This window comes from Sciurus vulgaris (assembly GCF_902686455.1).
Source record: "Sciurus vulgaris genome assembly, chromosome: 3".
In the NCBI taxonomy this organism is placed as follows: Eukaryota; Metazoa; Chordata; class Mammalia; order Rodentia; family Sciuridae; genus Sciurus; species Sciurus vulgaris.
This window is the reverse complement of record NC_136463.1, coordinates 23,836,915-23,856,612: the sequence shown is the minus strand read 5'-3', so window position 1 is coordinate 23,856,612 and position 19,698 is coordinate 23,836,915. Positions and strand designations below refer to the sequence as shown.

The 19,698-nt window shown below is 53.6% G+C and overlaps 2 protein-coding genes across 4 annotated transcripts; one reads left to right on the top strand and one right to left on the bottom strand.

Moving 5' to 3' along the window:
- The first annotated feature begins 5 nt into the window (after nucleotides 1-5).
- PNMT (phenylethanolamine N-methyltransferase) lies at nucleotides 6-5,820 on the top strand. 3 transcript variants are annotated; one of them, XM_079132052.1, is made up of 5 exons: nucleotides 6-603; nucleotides 870-1,037; nucleotides 1,614-1,816; nucleotides 2,751-2,958; nucleotides 3,073-5,820. In XM_079132052.1, exons 3-5 carry the CDS (start codon nucleotides 1,615-1,617, stop codon nucleotides 3,518-3,520), a joined length of 858 nt encoding a protein of 285 aa, XP_078988178.1. In that variant the 5' UTR covers nucleotides 6-603; nucleotides 870-1,037; nucleotide 1,614; the 3' UTR covers nucleotides 3,521-5,820. The 3 variants fall into 3 exon arrangements, with proteins under 3 accessions (XP_078988178.1, XP_078988177.1, XP_078988176.1); XM_079132051.1 differs by having other exon boundaries at nucleotides 6-1,037; XM_079132050.1 differs by lacking the exons at nucleotides 6-603; nucleotides 870-1,037 and adding an exon at nucleotides 1,163-1,325.
- Nucleotides 4,209-18,766, bottom strand: PGAP3 (post-GPI attachment to proteins phospholipase 3). Its single transcript, XM_079132049.1, has 8 exons — nucleotides 18,488-18,766; nucleotides 17,132-17,229; nucleotides 15,802-15,954; nucleotides 7,561-7,623; nucleotides 6,926-6,987; nucleotides 6,434-6,570; nucleotides 5,992-6,196; nucleotides 4,209-5,817 (listed from the first exon to the last, which is right to left on the bottom strand). The coding sequence occupies exons 1-8, from the start codon at nucleotides 18,666-18,668 to the stop codon at nucleotides 5,754-5,756; spliced, it is 963 nt and encodes a 320-aa protein (XP_078988175.1). The 5' UTR covers nucleotides 18,669-18,766; the 3' UTR covers nucleotides 4,209-5,753.
- Between the last annotated feature and the right edge of the window lie 932 nt (nucleotides 18,767-19,698).

The following is a 19,698-nucleotide window of genomic DNA, read 5'->3' as shown; positions in this document are numbered from 1 at the left end:
CCCACACTTGAGGGTGGGGTTCAGGGCAGAACTGTAAACAGGGCTGCAGTCTGTTCAGTCCCCTTCCTGTGCCCTAACTCCACTGCCCAGTCCTGGCTTCCAAATTCAGTCCCTGGCACTGGGCAGTGCCCAGCACGCCAGCTGGCATCAGGGTTTGTTTAAATGATATCTCATGGAGAATATGGAGAGGCTGGCACCAGGACTGTCCTTGGCTGTGCCTCAGGGTGTGGATGGGGTCAGTGACCCCAAGGCCACTCAGCTGCAAATTCAGACAGAATCAATCCTGCCTGGGGTCAGGTGTGCTACCCTCTCTGGCCTGAGTGGGCTGTGTGGGAGGGGTTACAGGGGTCGGGTTGGTGTCTGTGACCCCTGCAGCTGTTGTGATGACTCATGTCCTATCCCAGCTGTCTGACCCAACAAGGAGACTTACCCCTTGGGACAAGGAGGGGGCACAGAAGAGGCCTGAATCAAGGGAGGCCAAGGGCTGATCTTGGCAGAGACTAGTAGCCTACCCTGAGCAGAGGGCACCTTACTGATCCAGAGAAGTCCCATATCAGAAAGACCATGCACCTGCTGAGGGCAGAATGGCTTCCCACTTGCCAGGTAGGAGGGAAGACTGTAGCATCTTTGCGGCCGGATACCCGGAGCACCAAATAGGACCTGCAGGCCTGGCCTGGTCAGCATCCCAGAAGGAGCTAGAGTGGGGGCTGGGAGAGGGGTCCAGACCCCAGACCCACAGGAAATTAAATATGCGGGCTGCGCCCCCTAGTGGCCAGATGGCCGGGAGCCTCTCCACGTGTCAGGACACTCACCGGTGTCCAGTATCCCGGGAAGTGGCGGGAACATCCCGAACCTTTCGCCCTTCGCAGCCCCCAGATAAGCAACTGGGATCCCTGAGGCCCGACTGTTTCGCCTGCTAAGTGCATTAGCCCTGCTCGCCTCCCCTATCGCTACTGCCATCGGACGGGAAGGGCAGAACCTGACTCTGGGGCCCTCGGGCAACCGAGGCAGAGACTGGAACGGACTGTCCTTTCTAGGTGTGGGGAGGGGCGCTGGAGAACAGGGGTGGAATAGAGGCCTGGAGGAGGGGTGACATTAGTAAGGAAAGGGTGGGGATTAGAGGGGGTCTCCCAGAGGAAGGGGACCTTGGTAGAGGTGGGGACTGGGGGCAGAAGCTGATCCAAACCTTAGAAAAGAGAAGGGATGGGATGCCGAGCAAAGGGGTGAATGGCTGCAGGGAGCTGGGGAAGAGAGGAGACGGGGCTGTGGAGCAGGGGATCGGAAGCTGAGATAGGGTGCGTGATGCAGCACGGCGACCCGGGCAGGTGAGGCCAAGGGTGGAGTGCTGCGGGAACAAGTGCGGAGCGAGGGTGGGGCAGGAACTGATGTTCCAGCGGTCGCCCCCACACCACCGGCGTGTCTGCTGCTTCGACACTAACTGAGATGGATGGGGTGGCCACCACCCGGCGCGCATGGCCCCAGGCGGCTCATCCTTCAGCCCCCGCCCCCGCAGCGGAGGGGTTGGGGAGGGGGTCCGGCGGTAGATAAACGGGCCGCCATACCAGTGGGGGACAAGGCGGGCAGTGCGGACAGGGGCTAATTCAAACCAGCAGCATGAGCCAAGCAGACCAGAGCCACGCTGCGGGTGCGGCTCGGGACTCGGACCCAGGCAGGGCTGCGGTCGCCTCCGCCTACCAGCGCTTCGAGCCCGGAGCTTACCTGCGCAACAACTATGCGCCCCCTCGAGGGGACCTGAGTAGCCCCGACGGCGTCGGGCCTTGGAAGCTGCGCTGCTTGGCGCAAACCTTCGCCACCGGTGAGTGCCGAGACACTGAGGCACCCAGGACACTGAGGTCCTGGGGACATGTCATCAGGAAACGGAAAGGGGAAAGAGGGAGGAAGAGAACCACCAAATAGGGACCAAGAAGATATGTAACAGGTGCAAGTAGAGAAAGAGTTACCAAGGCGCGGTGGCCATGCCTGTAGTCCTAGTTACTGGGGAGACTGAGGCAGGAGGAACCCTGCCCAGGAGAACTAGACAGCATAGTGAGAACTCGTTCTTTCTTTCTTTATTTTTTAACAAGGGCGGAGAGAAGAGAAAGAGAAGTGCTACAGGAGAGAAGAGAGGTGGAAAGAAAAGGTGGGGGTGAAAATGCTCAGAATTGAGAGGGCAGTTGGGGAATATAGGAGAGAGATTGAGATGAAGGCAGATGCAGGAAAAAAAAAAAAAAAAAAAAAAAAAAAATGGAGGAAATGCCTGGCGCTGGCCTGTAATCCCAGCGGCTTGGGAGGCTGAGGCAGAAGGATCGCAAGTTCAAAGCCAGTCTCAGCAACTTAGTGAGGCTGTGTCTCTAAATATTTTGTTTTTAAAGGGTCAGGATGTGGCTCAGTGGTTAAGCACCTCTTGGTTTTAGCCCCTGGTATGAAGAAAAAAAAAAAAAAAAGAGGAAGTGATTGGAAAGAGAGAAAAGCCAGGCCAATGCCTTAGGATTGCCCCAGGTAATCCTCACTGAGGATGTAGGTTTCTAAATATGGAACCTGAGTCTCAGAGAAGCCAAGTTCCTTTTCCAAGGTAAATCAGTGAGTGCTTGGACCCACTACTGCCCTGTTCAGCCTAACTGCAGAGGCAATGCTTCTTTCACAGAGACCCTCTTACCCAGGCAGAAGAGCTCAGGAGAGGGAAGGAGAAGCAGGAGAGGGTTGTCTAAAGCACAGGGTGCCAGGACCTTTTTCCTCTACTGCCCTCCCAGGTGAGGTGTCTGGACGCACCCTCATTGACATTGGTTCAGGCCCCACAATATACCAGCTGCTCAGTGCCTGTGCCCATTTTGAAGACATTACCATGACGGATTTCCTGGAGGTCAACCGCCAAGAGCTGGGGCTCTGGCTGCGTGAGGAGCCGGGGGCGTTCAACTGGAGCGTGTACAGCCAGCACGTCTGCCTCATCGAGGGCAAGGGGTAAGGGCTGGAGGTGGGGGCCGGGCAGAGGGACTCCCCGTGGAATGGCTGGAAGGGAGCAGCAGGGGACTGAGTGTGGGTCAGTCCTGAGCCTTGCTTGTGCCCCCTGAACAGTGAGTCCTGGCAGGAGAAGGAGCACCAGCTACGAGCCAGGGTGAAGCGGGTCCTGCCCATTGATGTGCACCAACCCCAGCCCCTGGGCATTGCCAGCCTGGCACCTCTGCCTGCTGATGCCCTGGTCTCTGCCTTCTGCCTGGAAGCTGTGAGCCCAGACCTTACCAGCTTTCAGCGGGCCCTGGACCACATCACCACTCTCCTGAGGCCTGGGGGACACCTCCTCCTCATCGGGGCCTTGGAGGAGTCATGGTACCTGGCTGGGGAGGCCCGGCTGGCAGTGGTGCCCATGCGTGAGGAGGAAGTGAGGGAGGCCCTGGTGCTGAGTGGCTATGAGGTACGGGACCTTCGCACCTACACCATGCCTGCCCACCTCCGGACAGGCGTGGATGACGTCAAGGGCATCTTCTTTGCCTGGGCCCAGAAGAAGGTGGGGGTGGAGGTGTGAGGATCCAGTGTGCCCAAAGCCCTATGGGCCTCACCTACCAGATTCCCTATCACCACATGGCACCTAATAAAGAAGTCGTTCCCCACAGTCAAGTGTCAGCACCATCCGTGGCTTTCCTGGGAGGCAACGAGGGTGCAGAGTTCTCTTTTGAGTATAGGGGTGTGGGAGACATTGACCTTAGCCTTTCTTCTTTTCCAGAAGTTCCGTGAGGGTAGCTTTCTGTACTCCTCATTCTTTCCAAACTAAGAAAGGCCTAGGTCAGGGGAGCTCATTTGGTACCTGTTGGGTGCCAGGCTCTTGTGATGGGCACTTATATCTATCATGTCACTCAGTGTGGGTCCTGTTAGCCTATTTCCAGGTGAAGCTCAGAGAGGTTAAGTAACAAGCAGTAGTGGAGCCTGGTTCAGACCCAAAGCTGAAAATAGGGAGATTAGATTGCAGGGTGTTGGGTGTGTGTGTGTGGGGGGGGGTTATATTACAATCCAGGGCTGGGAAGTGAGAGGGAAAAAACCATTGCCAGCTCCCTCCCCAAGGCTGGACTTAAGTTCTGCCCGGCTCTGCATCTGGTCCCTGCCATTCCCACCCCCAATGTCTAGGCAGAGATCCTACCTCTGTCTGCTGCCTCCAGCCAGCTGTCTCTTCCTTCCTTCCAGCCTACCCTACGCACACAAATGAACTGAAAAGGGGAGGCTGGGGAATTGGTTTATTAAGCATGCTCCTTGCTACCATCCTGCCTTATTTTAGTATCAAAAGAACCTCACATGGGCCTCCTAATTTCCTGAGGTTACAGTCCTAGCATAGCTCCCTTGCCTCTAAAGAGGACAAAGGGGCCAGGATAGAGCATAAATACAGAATACTTGCTTCAGTTGCAGACTGCCTTTGGGATGGAGTTTCTGGAGCCACATACTCTATCCTTGTAGGGCAAGAGAGAGCCAGGGCTGCTGGCAAATGCCAGGGGGTCACCTTTATCAGGACACAGGCATAGTGTGGTTCCTGACTTCCTGGAGTCACTGTGGAATAGGAGTCCCTCTGGGGATGGCAGAAACCAGACTCAGCCACAGGTCCTCTCCCCTTGCCCCCAGACTGCTTGATGCACCCCCCAACGTCCAGGCTGTGGCAAAGAGGCTAGAGCAGGGAACTGGGGAGGGGAGGCCAAACATGCTAGGTGAGGAGACAGGGAGGCTGGAGAAGGCCCTGGGAGTCCCCTTTTCCTTCTTCACCCTGCCCCAAGGAGCTAGTACTGATCTTAAATATGTGGGGGCCCTGTGAGGCTTGGAGGGGGATGGCAAAGGGGGCACTGGACAGGCATGCACACAGCCTGGACCCCCAGACCTCACTCTGAGCATGTGCGTATCTTGGCTTAGGCGGTGGGCAGAGCAGGTGATTGGTGGTGACTTGATTCCCATCCTGCTCTAAATTCCCCTTTCTGGCACATTCACCTGCATCTACACCCATCTCAGACACGCCCACAAGTACACTTACAGTCTATGCTCACTCTCCAAACCCACACTCACCAGCTGCCCCTTGAACACACACAAACCCTCTGTATACTGCACACTTGGGTCCGAGTGCACTAGCTTGTGCACACGCATTTTGTCTCTTGCATACACACATAGAACCATGCTCACCACCCAGTCCCCTCTGTACTTGGCCTGGTCCATGCTCTCCTACACATTCACATGTAGGCTCCCAACCAAAACCACATTGAATTCTTGTCCGGGGCCCTGTGGAGTCCCAGCCCGGAAAGGAAGAGTGGTGAGGCCTCCTGGGAGTCTGGCTGGGGAAAAGCCAGGGTGAAACCCCTCCCCAGTCCCTATCCCAGCAGCTTGGTCCCTCTGCATCCCAACCAGGAGCATGAGACTGGCCTTAGCCAAAGAGCAGGGCTCCAGCGCCACCTAGTGGTGCCCTGAAGCAGGGTGCCAGTAATAGAAGGGGATCCCTTTGTATTCCTAAGGGTCTTCCTCCAGGTAGAACTAAGAACACAGTTCTATCTCAGTTCAGCTCCAGGAACCAGAGTGGCTGCCCATTCTGCAACCCCAGATGCTGGGTTGAGGACATCCCTAGGGCAGGCTCCAAGCCCTGTGAAGGCCAGCAAAGGGTGGGCAGCTACATGATTCTGGGCCCACACGCCTCCTGTCCAAGTTCAAGAAACTAAAAGGAGAAAATAAACCATCTCAAGGTGGGAGGGGGAAGGAGAAGCTGACAGGAAGGGAGGAGATGGCTCCCAGTGTCTTCAGTCCAGCTTGAACTTGGCTTCCGATCCCTTCAGGAGGTACAGGCTGTCGTCTTCCAGGAAGCTGTGGGCCAAGGGAGGAGCCCACTAAGACACCCAGCCCTACAGCTCTCTGGGCAAGTGGGGGGAGTGCAGGCAAGCTGGGAGAGGCGAGTGGGTACACAGGGTCCCCAGGCTCCTAGGAGCCGCCAAGGAAAGGCACAAAGAAGGCAAACACTGGGCAAGGGACGGCACCGACCTGAAAAAGAGGATGTGAACAGGAATGGTGCTGATGTGCCAGATGGCGTGGGCGTCCAGGACCCAGAAGAAGGGCGGGAAGTCGAGCAGTTCCAGCAGGGACAGTCCCTGCAGCAGCAAGACCACCACCATGCACTTCCACACGTGTGGGAGCCTCCGGAGGTTCTGTAGGCACCAGGCCAGCCACCACACCACGTTCACCAGACCTGGGCGCCGCAGGCAGGAGAGCTCACTCCTGGGCTCCCACACAGGTCACCCCTCCCATGCTTTCTGTCCCTGGGACCTCCTCAGTCTCCTCCCAGCCTTCCCTCTCTCCTCAAATTCTTCCCCATATTCCCTGCAAGGCTCTCTAGAACCTTCTCTCTGAGGAGAGAAGGGTCACCCTCCATGCCCACCCCAAAGTTCTGCAGATGGCCCAACCCGATGCCTCAGTTCTGCCTCACCGATAGCCACGTTGGCCGCCAGGTTGTAGCCATAGTCAAAGTGCACGAGGCTCAGGTAGGTGACGTGTGCAGTCAGCAGCAGCAGCAGAAGGGCCCGGAAGGTGCTGGCCACAGCTGGGTACTGCAAACCCACGGTCCTGCCCACCACCCAAAGTTGCTCAGGTGGCGGCAGGTGGCTCGTCCCCAGAGCAGCACTCCCTAAAGTATCTCTTCCCCCAACATCAGTGGGCTCACTAAAGCCACTGCCCTTTCCCCCACCAAAACAGGCCAGTGAGGCAGGCCTCCACCCGGACCCCGAGGGGCCTGGGCAAGTGCTACAGCTCCCTGTGAAGAGCCAGAGCACCCAGTCCTCTGCAAAGCCCCCATCCAGGACAGCAGGGATGTGCGGGAGACCAAAGAAGGCCCTGGGTAGCACCCCTCGGGAGAGGGTGGGGTGACCCTTTCTGACCCCAGGCCCTGAGTCTGTCCCTGCAGCCACCAATATAGGCATACCTGACACAGCACAGATAGACTGAGTGGAGGATGACGGTGGAGGCACAGAAGTAGTCCATTTTCTGGGGACAAGGGAAGCTCATGAGTGCTGAAGAGACTGAACAGCTTTGTGGAGGGCAGGGCCCAGAGGAGCCACAGGGTGGAGGCAGGGAGGACAGGCTTGACCTTGTAGTCGGAAGGGTCTCTTCTCCCGCTCTCTGCCTATTGCTATTTTGCTGTTGAGCTGAACAGACTAACCCTTCACTCACATCCTACAGTGGTTTATAACTGCTCAGCAGGGGCTCCAGCAGCGGAGGGCTCTGCCTTAGGCTGTGGGACAGGAGAGCAGACCAAGGGAGTCCCGTTGCCTGGAGTTCGTTAGCGGTGTGCTATCCTGACTGCACCCCTTTACTGGCTGGGTGACCCTGAGCAAATGATTTCACTTCCCCAAGGCTCAGCTGCCTTTAGCTCAGTTAGAGCCAAAAATCAAACCTACCTTGTCAGGTTTTGGAAGTTCAGGTGCATTACTAGAATGCCCAGCACCAGGAGGAAACGGTCCCTAGCGGAGCTGCAGCTGTACTGCACAGCCCTGCTGTGCTACCCTCCTGGGCTCTCTGGGACAGCCCCATGTAGGACAGGAAGATGGGGACTCTCACCTCTGTGAGGTCGGTGTCCCTGGTGTGGAAGACTGTAGACCAGAACCAAGCATTGAGGGATACCTGAAGAGGGAAGGTTAATGAACATGCTGCTCCAAGGCTGGGGAGACCCCAGGGCCCCCATCTACCTCATCTTTAGGGAGGGGCTTTGGGGGGCAAGAAATGTGCTTTCCCATGCCCCTGGAGCACCCCCACCCCAGACATACCTGAGTCCCTCACCCAGGCCCAGGGCAGTCCCCTCAGGTCAACTTCCCATCATCCCAAGCCCCTCAGGCCATGGAGGGGGGGCGGTTGCTGCAGCCTCCCCAGGTTCTAGCCTGGCCTGGGAACCAGTTCTGGCAGAGCCAAGATCCTTGGTTACTCAATCGCTAAGACAACAGCCCCCAGGGGCCTCACCTCCTCCCCCAATTGCCAGGTGATGACAGCCCCACCCGGGCCCAGGGGAGCTGGTGACCTCAGTCTCTGGGGGCGGGAATGAGGTGGGTGGAGTGGAGAGGCTTGAGCCAGGTTGGGGTGTGTCCCACAAGCAAGCAAGGGAGGGAGATCAAGCAGATCCCACTGGGGCCCAGTCCTAGGACAAGGACTCCAGTGGCAACCTAGCCCAGCTTCCTCCTGGCTGGGCCGGCCTGACTTGCCAGACTAGAGCTGCTCCTAAGACCTGGGAGGAGCAGGGCAGGAATGAAGGGGCTGTAGTGGGCAAGGGCCCAGGGGAATATCTGAGGCCTTCTTCCTGGAAATTAAATGCATTGAGAGAGTAAGAACCATCTTGTAAATGAGCCCCAGGTCTTCTGGGAGTTGTTGCTGGCACTTTCTTTAGGGAAGGGTGGGCTGAGAAGCTACAAATAGCAGGCAGGGAAGCCAGGGACAGGCAGTCCCAGGAAGAAAGAGCAGGGGCCAGGCCTGGCATGCCCTGGAGGTGGGGAGGGGTGTCTAGGGTGGGCCAGGCCTGCTGGAGACAGAAAAGGTCAAGAGCTGCCCACTTGGGTGCCAGGACAACTGTCCAGGCAGAGGGCAGAGGGGGCAGGGAAAGAAGACTCTGTAGACCTGCAGCAGGGTCGGGGGGGAAGGCAGGATGAGCACCCTGACAGGCCTGGGGAGCGGGAGAGAGTGGAGGGAGCAAGGGTGGAGGCGGCAGGGCTCTGTGGCAAAGCCAGTCAGGCAGCCTCGCGCTGCCGGGCTGCCGAAGGCCCAAGGCAACCATCCCCTGCTCCTTTCCCCTGGAGAAAAGCCCTGCCCGCCTCAGCCCAGCATTTCCCTTGGGACATATCATCAGCTGGCCTGAGTGGTCTCCAGGTCCTTCCCCGCCCTGAGGGCAGTGGCTTCCTCCTTTGAGGATGGCCACTCTGCCCCTTCCACCAGCCTCAAGGCTCCTCCCTGCTGCTGCCCCTTCCCCACAGACAGTCATGGAGGCATAGACTGGAGGCTAGGAAGTAAGGCTACCCCTAGTGGCTTCTTTGGACACTGCCCCAACAAGTCCTTGAAGTGTATGGTCAGCATGGGGACAGGAGCAGACCCGGGGCTGAAGACAAGGCCCATGCAGACATGCAGACCAAGCACAGGGACATCCTTAGAGAGGACAGTGGCCCTGGAGCCAGTGTGGAAAGGAGGAGGGGAGGACAGCAAGGACTGGCAGCCAGCCAGGCCTCCTTGTCGCCCAAGACAGGAAGGGGGAGGTGATAAGAGGACTGAGCTAAGTGGTGGCTGCAACACCGAAAGCAGGGGTGGAAGTGAGGCCAGGCCTCGGCTTCACAGGCAGGGTAGGGCTGCTGGGTCCCCTGTCCAACCGCCTCCCCAGGGTGCCTTCCACTTACAGAGACCCACCTGAAGCCTGCACTCTGCACCCCTGAGAAGGCCCCTTTCCCCTGGGGAGTGTCCCATTATGGGGGCTCCTCTTCTGCCCCTTCCCTCAGACTTGAGAAGTTGTGTCATTAACAATGCAGGCCCTAGAGCCAGACTGCCAGGGCTCAAATCCTGGCTCTGCATTTTCTGTGTGTCCTTGGGCAAGTTATTTAGCCTTGCTGTGCCTCAGTTGTCTCATCTGTAAAATGGGAACAATATCAGTGTTGATCAGGATTTGGTGCATGCCGGTACATATACAGCATACAGCATGGTGTCCAGGATGGGGTAAAGCCTTAGTTGCTATTTTCTCTACCTGTGCACCAACATGGAGCCCTCACGGCTCTCCCACAGCCCAAAGTCTAAAGAGAACAAGTCTGCCTCTCAATCTCCCACCAGGCTAAGGAGGTCTAGGCTGAAAAGTTGGTCTCCCCCTGCTGCTAGCTCACCCCCTCAGGTCCAGGCTGGGACAGAAATGTCCTGAGTCTTTACAATGAGACGGACCCTGAGTTCAAGTACTGCTCCAGCCCCTAAATAACTGTGTGTTCTTTTGTTTTGTTTTGTTCTGTGCTGTTTTTGTTTTTTGGGATAGGGACTCACTATGTTGCCCAGACTGGTCTCGAACTCCTGGGCTCAAGTGACCCTCCAGCCTCGGCTTCCCTGGTAGCTTGGACGACAGGTGTGTGGCGTCCTGCCCAGCTTACCTATGTGTTCTTGAACAAGTAACTGAGCTACAGCTCCTTGTTCACCTGTAAGACGGGGTTAGAAATGGGGGCTCCATAGGTGTCCATGTTCTGCATCATGTATGGCTGACCCCCACAACTTCCCTTCACCTGGCTTCCCACTTTCCTTTCCTCAAGAGTCACCAGGTTCAAGATCAAACGATGGGGCCCCAGGGTCACTGGGTCCCAGATTGTAGATGCCTCAGCTATGGGAGGAGCCCCATGCTCCCTGCTCCTGAGCCATAATCCCACCTCTATGGACCCAACAGATCCTGTTTCTCTTCAGAGTTTGTAATCAAGACACAAGCAAAAGGGACAGCGAGATGTGGAAGGGAGAGCCCAAGATGCAAATGTACCACTGCACCCAGTCTTCTTGGTCAGGCACTAATGGGATGGGAGTGGGCAGACAGGGTAACGGGCCAGAGGGCGATGGCTGGGCCCGAGGCACCAAGAACTCTGTGCAAACACTGAGAAAAGGGGGGAGGCCCGGGACAGGGAACCAGTGTGGGTGGGGCTGAGGGGACAGGAAAAGCTGGTGGGGGGAGCAGGAGGCTGTTTCAGTCTGCTGGAAAATAAGAAAATTGAGACAAAAATATCACAGCCGTGAAACTGGTTGGATGCCAAGTGAGCCAGATCTGTCAGGAATTCGACCCCAGTGCTAAGCCCCAGTGCTCGGGGCTGTCATTGACACCGTAGTGGTGGGGACAAGTGAGTCTTTAAATAGCTCGGTGTCTCAGAAGTGGGGGAGGTAGAATGTTAAATATGATGCCTGCTGCTCCCACCACCGAGGCCACAGTGTCTCGCTCTATGCCTCAGGCAAGACAAGCCTGTCCCAGCTCACTCCTGAGAGATGGAGGCTTTCTCCATCCCTGAAAAGAATTCCTTGATTTTCTGTTCCCTGACTTATCTGATGGTCAGGAAGTCCTTCCTGAAGTCTAGCCATCATTCTGCTGTAGCCTCAGCCTATCTTTTCTTGTAGTTTCTTCAACAGATATGACAATCAGTCCCCAGCTCCATAAATCATAATAACAGAGACAGTTTAGATTCCCTGCCATCCTTCCTTTCACTCTTATTCCCGAGAACCTTTCCCCACTAGATAAAAGGATGAGGAACTGGTTTACCTGTCTGGGTTTGGCAGAGAGCCAGGGCCCCCTGCTCTGTGAAGTCCAAGGACTTCAGAGCTTTGCCTCCTCTCTGCCTGGTTGCTGCCTAGCCAACACACAAGCCCATAGGGAAAGGCAGGGGCTGCCTTCTCTTTTTTTAAATATACGTCTTTTTTAGTTGCAGATAGACAAAATACCTTTATTTTATTTATTTATTTTTATGCGGTGCTGAGGATCAAACCCAGGGCCTCACACATGCGAGGCAAGCGCTCTACCACTGAGCCCAGGGGCTTGTCCCCAGCCCAGGGGCTCCCTGATTGAACATTGGCACAAGAGTTTCCTTATCTCCCAGAGAAAAAGCCTGAGACACCCTTCCTCCAAGACTAGCCTGGGGTGGCCTTCCCACCTGCGGCCAACAGAAATCAGGGGCCCTGCTCGCTCCAGAAGACCCAGCCCAGGACAAAGTCCACTGTCACGCCCTCTGGATGACTTAGGATCCCTCCCTCCTGCAGAAACACACACAGACTCAAGATCAAGTATAAAATCCAAACTAGGTCATCAAAGAGGTGTGGGCTCTGAGGTTGTGTCCCTTGAGGACCTGGGGGTGACATGAGGGGGTCCCACAACCCAGAATCCCATGTCCCATAGGGTGCCCTCTCCAACCTCAACATCCCTGGGCCCTTCCCTAAGGGTCCTTGGTCACAACGGACTGCAGGTATCCCTGGGAGGGGTGACCCCTTGCCAAGATGGAAGTTGAGCTGCTGATACCACTGAGACGAAAGACCCAAGAAACAAGGAGATCACGACCCGAGTTGTGACGTGACCACTGGTTTCTAGCACATGTCAGTCAGGGAAGGGTGGGGACCCTCTGAAGGCCCCTCAGACCTGAGCCCTACCACGCAGGCTTTGTTCAGAGCATCCAGCAGGGCTGTCCCCTGTCCTCCAAGAGAAAGAGAGGCAAAGGGGAGCGTGCAGTGTGCCCAGACAAGCAGCGTCCCTGAAGAGTCCCAAAGGGGACAGGTGTGACCTCCTCAGTTTCCTACTTTCTTGGCCAGGACCAAATTCCCTTCCCTGTGACAGGGCCACACAGGAAGTGGTGGCTCTGTCTCACTCATGCCCATAACCATGTGGGCTGATGCCAAGCTCTTGCCTAAAGCAAAATCCCTACTCCCACCAGGCATTTGGCCCTTTCTGCTCCTCTCTTCTCCCTCTGTTCTCTTCACAGAGTCACACTGCAGCCAGGCTGCACATCCCAAGCTTGTCTTCGAGGTTCCATGTGTCATTCCTGAGCCCCTAGCTGGGAATGCTGGGAATGCCTGAATCCTGTCTCCTCTCCCCCAGCATGCCTGTGTCTAAGCCCTGCCAGGCTTGCAAATTCCCAGTGACACCTCACCTCCTCCCTGGGCTTCCCTGGCACAGTACCTCAGACAGAGGATGGGGTCTCTCTGCCTCCTGGGTTCAGCCTGTGTCCTGCCGCCAAAACTGGCAGGACCTGCACCTCGCACTATGTTCAGCTCCCTGGGGCAGGGGCCTCTGCCCTCAGCGAGAGCTCAATCAACATTCTTCACAGGACATGGAGGCAACCAAGGAGAGGGGCTGAGCCCTCAGGCCCTGCAGTCAGACAGTGCTGGAGGTTAAACGTTGCCACTGACTTGGTAGCTGTTCACTCAGGCACGCCCTTCCCGCCTCAGAGAGTCACTCAGAGCTCTTATGTGCATTACAAGGACCACAGAAGGAAATGTGTATGAAGTGCTTATGGAACACAGGACTTGGGCTCCATGATCCTTAATGATTATTATTAATATTTGTTGACCAGGAAGTATGAGGGAGGTCCAGCACTTCCCAGAAGTTTAACAGCCTCTTTCCCTGCCCATCTCCCAAGTCCTGGGCTCAGCCTGAACTTCTCACCATGCCCACACTATCCTCAGGTCCTTAGGCCACCAGATCCAGGGTACCCTTCAGTTCTCACCTGTCTGTCCAGCACCATTCAGGAGAGAAGACTACTCTTTCCTTTCTGTCTTGTCCTGGGGCTCCCCAAGCCCACAATCTCCAAGTTTTCCACCTGTCCCTCTGGCCACCCCTTACTCCATTTGCTGGCTCATTCTCCTCTATCCAGCCATTAAGTTCTGGGCTCCTCAGGACTCTGCCTTAGACCCCTTCTTTCTCACTGTCTCAGTTCCCCTTTGTGGCCTCGCCTGCACTCAATAGCCTCTGTCACTGAAGCAGCAGAGAGTCAATCTCAACTCCCTGCCTCTCCTCACCTGACCATTACCCAGGCTGATCTGCAGCCAAGAAGGCGAGAGTGCGGGTTCTGGAGGAGACACTGACCCACCCTGGCTCATGACCTAGTGCAGGCTCCTTAACCTCTGCAGCCCTTGTTTTCCTCATCTGCAAACTGGGGATAATAATAGCATCTATACCTTTAAAATTTGTTATGGGATGAATACGGTTAATATTTATAAAATGGCTAGAATGGTGCCTGGCATACAGTAAGAGCTATGTGTGTGTTTGTTAAACAAAATTTTAAAAAGTTTTAATGTCATCTCCAAAACACAGATAAAATGTACTTCTCTTTAATGCCTAAGACCCAGAACACCCCTTTAGTCCAGTGGCTGGGCATATGCTAATGCTACCACGGGCCCCCCAACATCCATCCTGCCCTCCAACCATTCCTCCACACAGTAGGCAAAACAAGGTTTCCAAGGGAAAAACAAGGTTTCCAAAGGGCAAAACTATTCTGACACCATTTCTCTCCCCACCCTCACTTAAAATCCCTCAGCAAGCCAGGCACAGTGAAGCACATCTGTAAGCCCAGGGACTTGGGAGGTTGAGGTAGGAGGATCAGAAGTTTGAGGCAGGGGCTGGGAGATAGCTCAGTTGGTAGAGTGCTTGCCTTGCAAGCACAAGGCTCTGGGTTTGATCCCCAGCACCACAAAACAAACAAACAAACAAACAAAAAACAAGTTCTTTAGGGACTGGGAATATAGTTCAGTGGGTAGAGTGCTTGCTTTGTAAGCACAAAGCCCTGGGTTCAATCCCCAGCACCGCAAAAAAAAAAAAAGAAGTTTGAGGCCAGCTTTAGTAATTTAGGGAGACACTGAATGACTCAAGACAAAAACAAAAATGAAAAGGGCTGGGGCTCTGGCTCAGTGGTAAATCACTCCTTACTTCAATCTCCAACACCAAAACTAAATGAATGAATAAATGGAATAAGACTCTCTTGGTGCTTCTTGACACTCTGAGAGTTAAGATCTGAAGTGTTAGGCTCTCCAGGGGCTGGCTTGGCCACCGCCCACCCGCCCACCTGTCTTCCACTAGATGCCTGACTTCCTGTCTGTCAGGTCTCCTGGTCTTTCAGGCCCTCCAACGACCCTCATCCTCTCCTGCCTGTGCACATTCTGTCTTCTGTTCAAATGTACCAGTAACTTTCACTCATCATTCCCATCTTACCTACCGCGCCGCTTCCTCAGGGAAGCCTCCCCTGACTGCCCTGTACTGGTCCTGCCCCTTCACATACCCTACAGCAACTCTCTTCCACTGCATCTTTTCCTTCTTTTTTTCTTTCTTGATAATAGGGACTGAACCCAGGGGCACTCTACCACTGAGCTACATCCCCATTTCTTTTGAGACAAGGTCTTTCTAAGTTGCCCAGGTTGGCCTTGAACTTGTGATGCTCTTGCTTCAGCCTCCCGAGTAGCCGGGATTACAGGCGTGCACCACTATGCCCAGCTTCCACGGCACCTTTCCATAGCTGTACTTTTACATTCGACTGTATGAATGTGTGAATAGTACCAGAGGGCAGGAATCTATCTGTTTTTATATACTTCTGGATGCCCAGCACCCCACAAAGTGCCTGGCATATAGTACAAGCTAAATATGTGAATGAGTGGTGGCTCTGATGGCAGGAAGGTGAGTGTGGACTTTTGCCCTAAGGTCTAGCAGGGTGGCTCTGATCTAGAGACAGTCATTGCAATCTCTTACTTTCCACCCCTCCCCAACATTGTCACAGTTCCTGTCTGTGCTTTAGTTCACATTTTTCACACAATTCCAGGCCCTGGAAACTGGTTGTTCAAAGACCAGCCTCACCAGGAGGCTGACAGCCTTTTTGTACTTGGATGGCACCCACCTTGGCTTCCCCTGGGATACGCTAAGACAGGCTGAGCTCAAGAAAGAGTGCTGTAGCTGCTGCTGTCTACAGGCCTGGGCTGGAATTGGGATCACTCCAAGTCCTCCAGAGTGAACCTTTCCAAAGCCCATGGTCCCAGTCTGCTCCCTTTTATCCATTTCACTTCTGTGCTTATAAACTACCCCACCGGGTCTTTTAGTAGCTCTGAGGACAATAACAATGTTTCTTTCCTCCTTACTTCCCAAACAAACTTCTAGACTGTTCTAGAAAGGTAAAGCTTGATTCAGCACCCTCCCTGTCTTCTCTCCAGGCCTGACCGCCCACAGCTGCTACTTTAGCCCTGGAAACAGAGGAGAAGCTGGCTGGGTGGAAGTCCAGTTGGGTGTCAGTGGGAATCTAAGAGTTCCTCCTTCCTAGATGAAGCACACAGCAGGCATCCTGCCAGGTTACCTACCCAGGCGAAGGCCACACAGGTGTGGTACATAGGAGAGGAGGCTGGCACAGAAGTGCGGTAGCGGCAAAGCATCATCAGGCTAGCCAAGCCATTGAGGAAAGAGGCCATGGCAGAAGCTGGCTCTTGGAAGAACAGGAACCGGGAGAAAGGCCACTGAAAAAGGAGCAGATGGAGGGGACCTGAGGGACAGGCAACCCCTAAGAGGCCCAATCTTTTTATTTGTCGGGGGAGGTTCTGGGGATGGAATTCAGGGCTCATACATGCTAGGCAAGTGCACTACTGCTGAGCTATATCCCCAGCCCTTTTCTCTTTTACCTTTTTTGGTACTCTGGATCAAACCCATAGGCACTTTACCACAAAGTGCAACCTCAGTGGGATTTTTTTTTTTTTTTTTTTTTTTTTTTTTTTTTTTTTTTTTTTGCGGTGCTGGGGTTGAACCCAGAGTCTTGTGCTTTTGAGGCAAGCACTGTACCATCTGAGCTATATCCCCAGCCCTCAGTGGGACTTTTGAGACAGGTTCTCACTAAGTTGCTGAGGCTGGCCTTGTACATGCAATTCTCCTGACTCAGCCTCCTGAGTCACTGGGATTACAGGTAAGTGCCACTGTACCAGGCCTCAATCAACCTTTTCTGAACATGCTGCATCTATAGGTCTCAGTTCTGAACTTTGCCAAAGCCTCAGGTTCTCTCCAGGTCAATTCTTCTCTCCAGTCCCTGGCTAAGAACAGGATCCCCCATTCTGGAAAACATGTCAGTCCTGTCTCTGGGAATACCAGTGGGGCCGTGGAGATGGCTTATGGCATGGTGGAAACAGCACAGGCCTGCCATCCAGAAACCAATCCCAATCCCTCTTCTGCTACTGACCCAGTACTCTGAGCGTCAGCTCACTTCGTGGCAAACTGGGGACAACAGTTTCTGTTAACCTCAATGAGTTAGAACAAGGTAATACTGGATCAAAAAGCACAAGAAAAGTGGCCTCACTGGGAAATCTGAGGGATATTACTATTGATCCAGATATGTACTGGAGAAGCAACAGAAAACATGTCATAGTGGTCAGGGAATTTGTTGCTGAAGCAGGATGGGCACCCCAGGAAGTTCGGGACCACTCTCTGAGGAGACTCCAAAGCTTCTCAGAACTCATTACTCCATATTTAGAAGCAGGACATCATCAAATTATATGAAAACCAGCAGATTCTGAGAAGAATAGGTACCTGACTTAAATACACATCTGTCACCCCATACCTCAAATAGCTTGGACAGTGTGGGCCAACTGCAGGGCATCTAACTCCCACCATACTACCAACATGTTCTTCCCTTACCCTCTGACTCACCTTGCCATGGAACTGAGGCACTCTGTGACCTTCCTGGAGGTACAGGTCAACAGTGACCCACATACACTCATACTTACAGTCGTCACGACAAGTCCAGCCTGAAATAGACAAATTTGGCCTGTGTACTCTCCAGCCAAGAGAGGCACAGAGGGGTTGTGAATGCAGTCCAAGCACAAATGCAGGCCAAGAGGGCGTGCAAGTTGGAGAGAACCAGAAGAAATCTCAAAATTTTAGCTTCCCACTTGGACAGAAGAGAGACAGTGGACACAATGGCCAGGGATGTGTATATATGTAACTATATTTTAGAGGTAGATATGTAGTGAGCAAATACAGATGTTTCATCTCCTTTGGTCCAAGATGGAGATGCTGGCATTTGATGGCCTTATCTATTGAGAACTGGGTTTATGTTTGTCCTACCTGAACACAGGATTTACTTTTACTTACCAGGAAGAGTCCTTGCTGTCTTGTCCCTGCTATGAAAATGAACCCAAATTCTTCACCCTGACTTTTGAGTTTCTAAATCACCTTTCCACCTTCACCGCCACTATTCCTTTTCATGCTCCTTGGTCCCTGGGTAAACCAAGCTGCTAGGTGTGCCCAGGTCTGCCCAGGACCTCCACTTTCTCTAGAAAAAGAGGGCAAGCTTGTGGTCAAACTGGTAACTATTTACCACCCATATGACCTCAGGCAGGGTATTTAACTTCTTCTTCTAAGATAGAGAAACTACCTCAAAGCATTGTGGTGAAAGTTAACTAACCTATTGTGACACCTGTCACACGGTAGATACTCAGTTTGTTGGTTCCTTGCCCAATATGGTCACGGGTCCAAATTTAAGGTTAACTATCTGGAAGACCCTCCTTCACAAATATTCCCAAATGATCCCTGCCCCACCCCCATCAGAGTCAGAATTCCTTCCTTCCTCTCCCAAATGCATCTAGTGCTTAATCTAAAGGTCCTTTAGGACTCAAATCATTCTTTGTTTGGGAAGACTACTGTCCTCCGTGGAGACTGAAAGCTCCCAACGTAAAAGACCCTTGTCTGATTACTATGTCAATCCAGGGCCTTGTATGCAGGATGTACTTAATAAGCTCCCAAGGTAAAAGACCCTGTTCTGATTACTGTGTCAATCCAGGGCCTTGTATGCAGAAAGTACTTAATAAGTAACCGACATGACTGACTAAATAGAAAGTAAAAGCTTCTGGGAAAGTCAGACAGCTGATGAGACCCCCATAACCCTGGAGTTACTCACACAGGGGACCTGGAGGGTAAACTAAGAGTCAGAGACTGCAGAGCACCTAGGGTGTAATGGGCGGGGCCACAGCCAAATGGGCGGGGTTTCTAGTGGGCGGGGCTTACCTGTCAGACTCATGTAGATTGGCTGGCGGGAGCGGAAGTGTCTCAGTGCGCTCCCTGAGCAGTTCCGCTCCTCGCACTGAAGCACGCAGTCGCGGTACACCGGCTCGCGGTCGCCCTGAGAGCCGCTTGCTAGCGCGGCTGCCCCGGCTAGCAGCACCAGCCGCGCCGCTCGGCCCGCCATACCGTCACTCTAGCTGGCCTCCGAGGGAGGAACTTAGGAGCATATGAAGCCTCCCCTTCCGGAGTAACCGGAAGTACCTGTGTTCATCGTTGTACTCTCCGCTGACGTCCACCTACTTTAAATAAAGGTTCCCGGATTTTTCTCGCCTGCCCCGCCCCTCATTCCACTGCCATCTCCATATATAGAGTTGAAAGTTAAGGGAAAGGGGACACCTGGTGGGTTCAGGAGAAGAAAGTGAATTTTTTCCTTCTTCTCTAGGGGTTCTTTTGTTTGAAGTAGGGCTGTTTTTGTCACCTGCCCTGTTGGACTTCAATTCCCAAATGTACCTGGCACAGTCTACTTACTTCTCTCCATCTCTTCTGGCATCACTTTGGTTAAAGACATCATTTGTCGGTGAGACAACTGCAGTAGCCTCTCAGAGGGTTTCCTTGCTTCTACTTTTGCACCCTCCAGTCCGGGATCCATTTCCAAAACTCAAACATGACCACATCACTTTCCTTCTTAGAGTTCTTTACTAGGTCCCAATAAATGCCTTCAGGATAGAATACAAACTCCACAAGCCTTGCGTAATCTGGCTCCTGCCCTCTGGTCATCTTCACTCTCTTGCTCCAGATCCTTCAAAGGGCCATGTCCCTCAAGTCTGTCTTTGTCTTATTGGTATCACTCTCTCACTATTGCTTATTCTTCCATTATTGATGTAAACACCAGCTCCTAGGGTGATTGTTAACATCTGGAGGGTGATGGTATTTTTCCTCATGAGGGTCGGATAGGGTACTTTTCCTGTTTGGCTCACTACTCTACTTCCAGCACTAGCATAAAACTAGCCTTAAGGTGGGAGCAAAGTGCACGTTCTTCTTTTAATGACTGAACAATATAATTCAACATAAAGCTCACTCATTACTTAATCTGGGACTGTAAAATCACCAGCACACTTACACAGTGAGATTAAAAAAACTGTAATATTTTCAGGAAAAAATTATGGGGACCATTGAAATTCAGATGCTTGCTTTAGTAATTCTCCACACCTCCC

Excerpts from the sequence above, each read along its gene's own strand:
- PNMT (XM_079132050.1), top strand. The coding sequence starts at position 1,228 with ATGGCTGCAGGGAGCTGGGGAAGAGAGGAGACGGGGCTGTGGAGCAGG. Across the intron at positions 1,326-1,613 it reads CAGCACGGCGACCCGGGCAG|CATGAGCCAAGCAGACCAGA; the intron begins GTGAGGCCAAGG and ends TCAAACCAGCAG. Across the intron at positions 2,959-3,072 it reads TGCCTCATCGAGGGCAAGGG|TGAGTCCTGGCAGGAGAAGG; the intron begins GTAAGGGCTGGA and ends CCCCCTGAACAG.
- PGAP3 (XM_079132049.1), bottom strand. The coding sequence starts at position 18,668 with ATGGCGGGCCGAGCGGCGCGGCTGGTGCTGCTAGCCGGGGCAGCCGCG. Across the intron at positions 6,571-6,925 it reads GTCTATCTGTGCTGTGTCAG|GACCGTGGGTTTGCAGTACC; the intron begins GTATGCCTATAT and ends GGTGGTGGGCAG. Across the intron at positions 5,818-5,991 it reads GTTCACATCCTCTTTTTCAG|CTTCCTGGAAGACGACAGCC; the intron begins GTCGGTGCCGTC and ends CTTGGCCCACAG.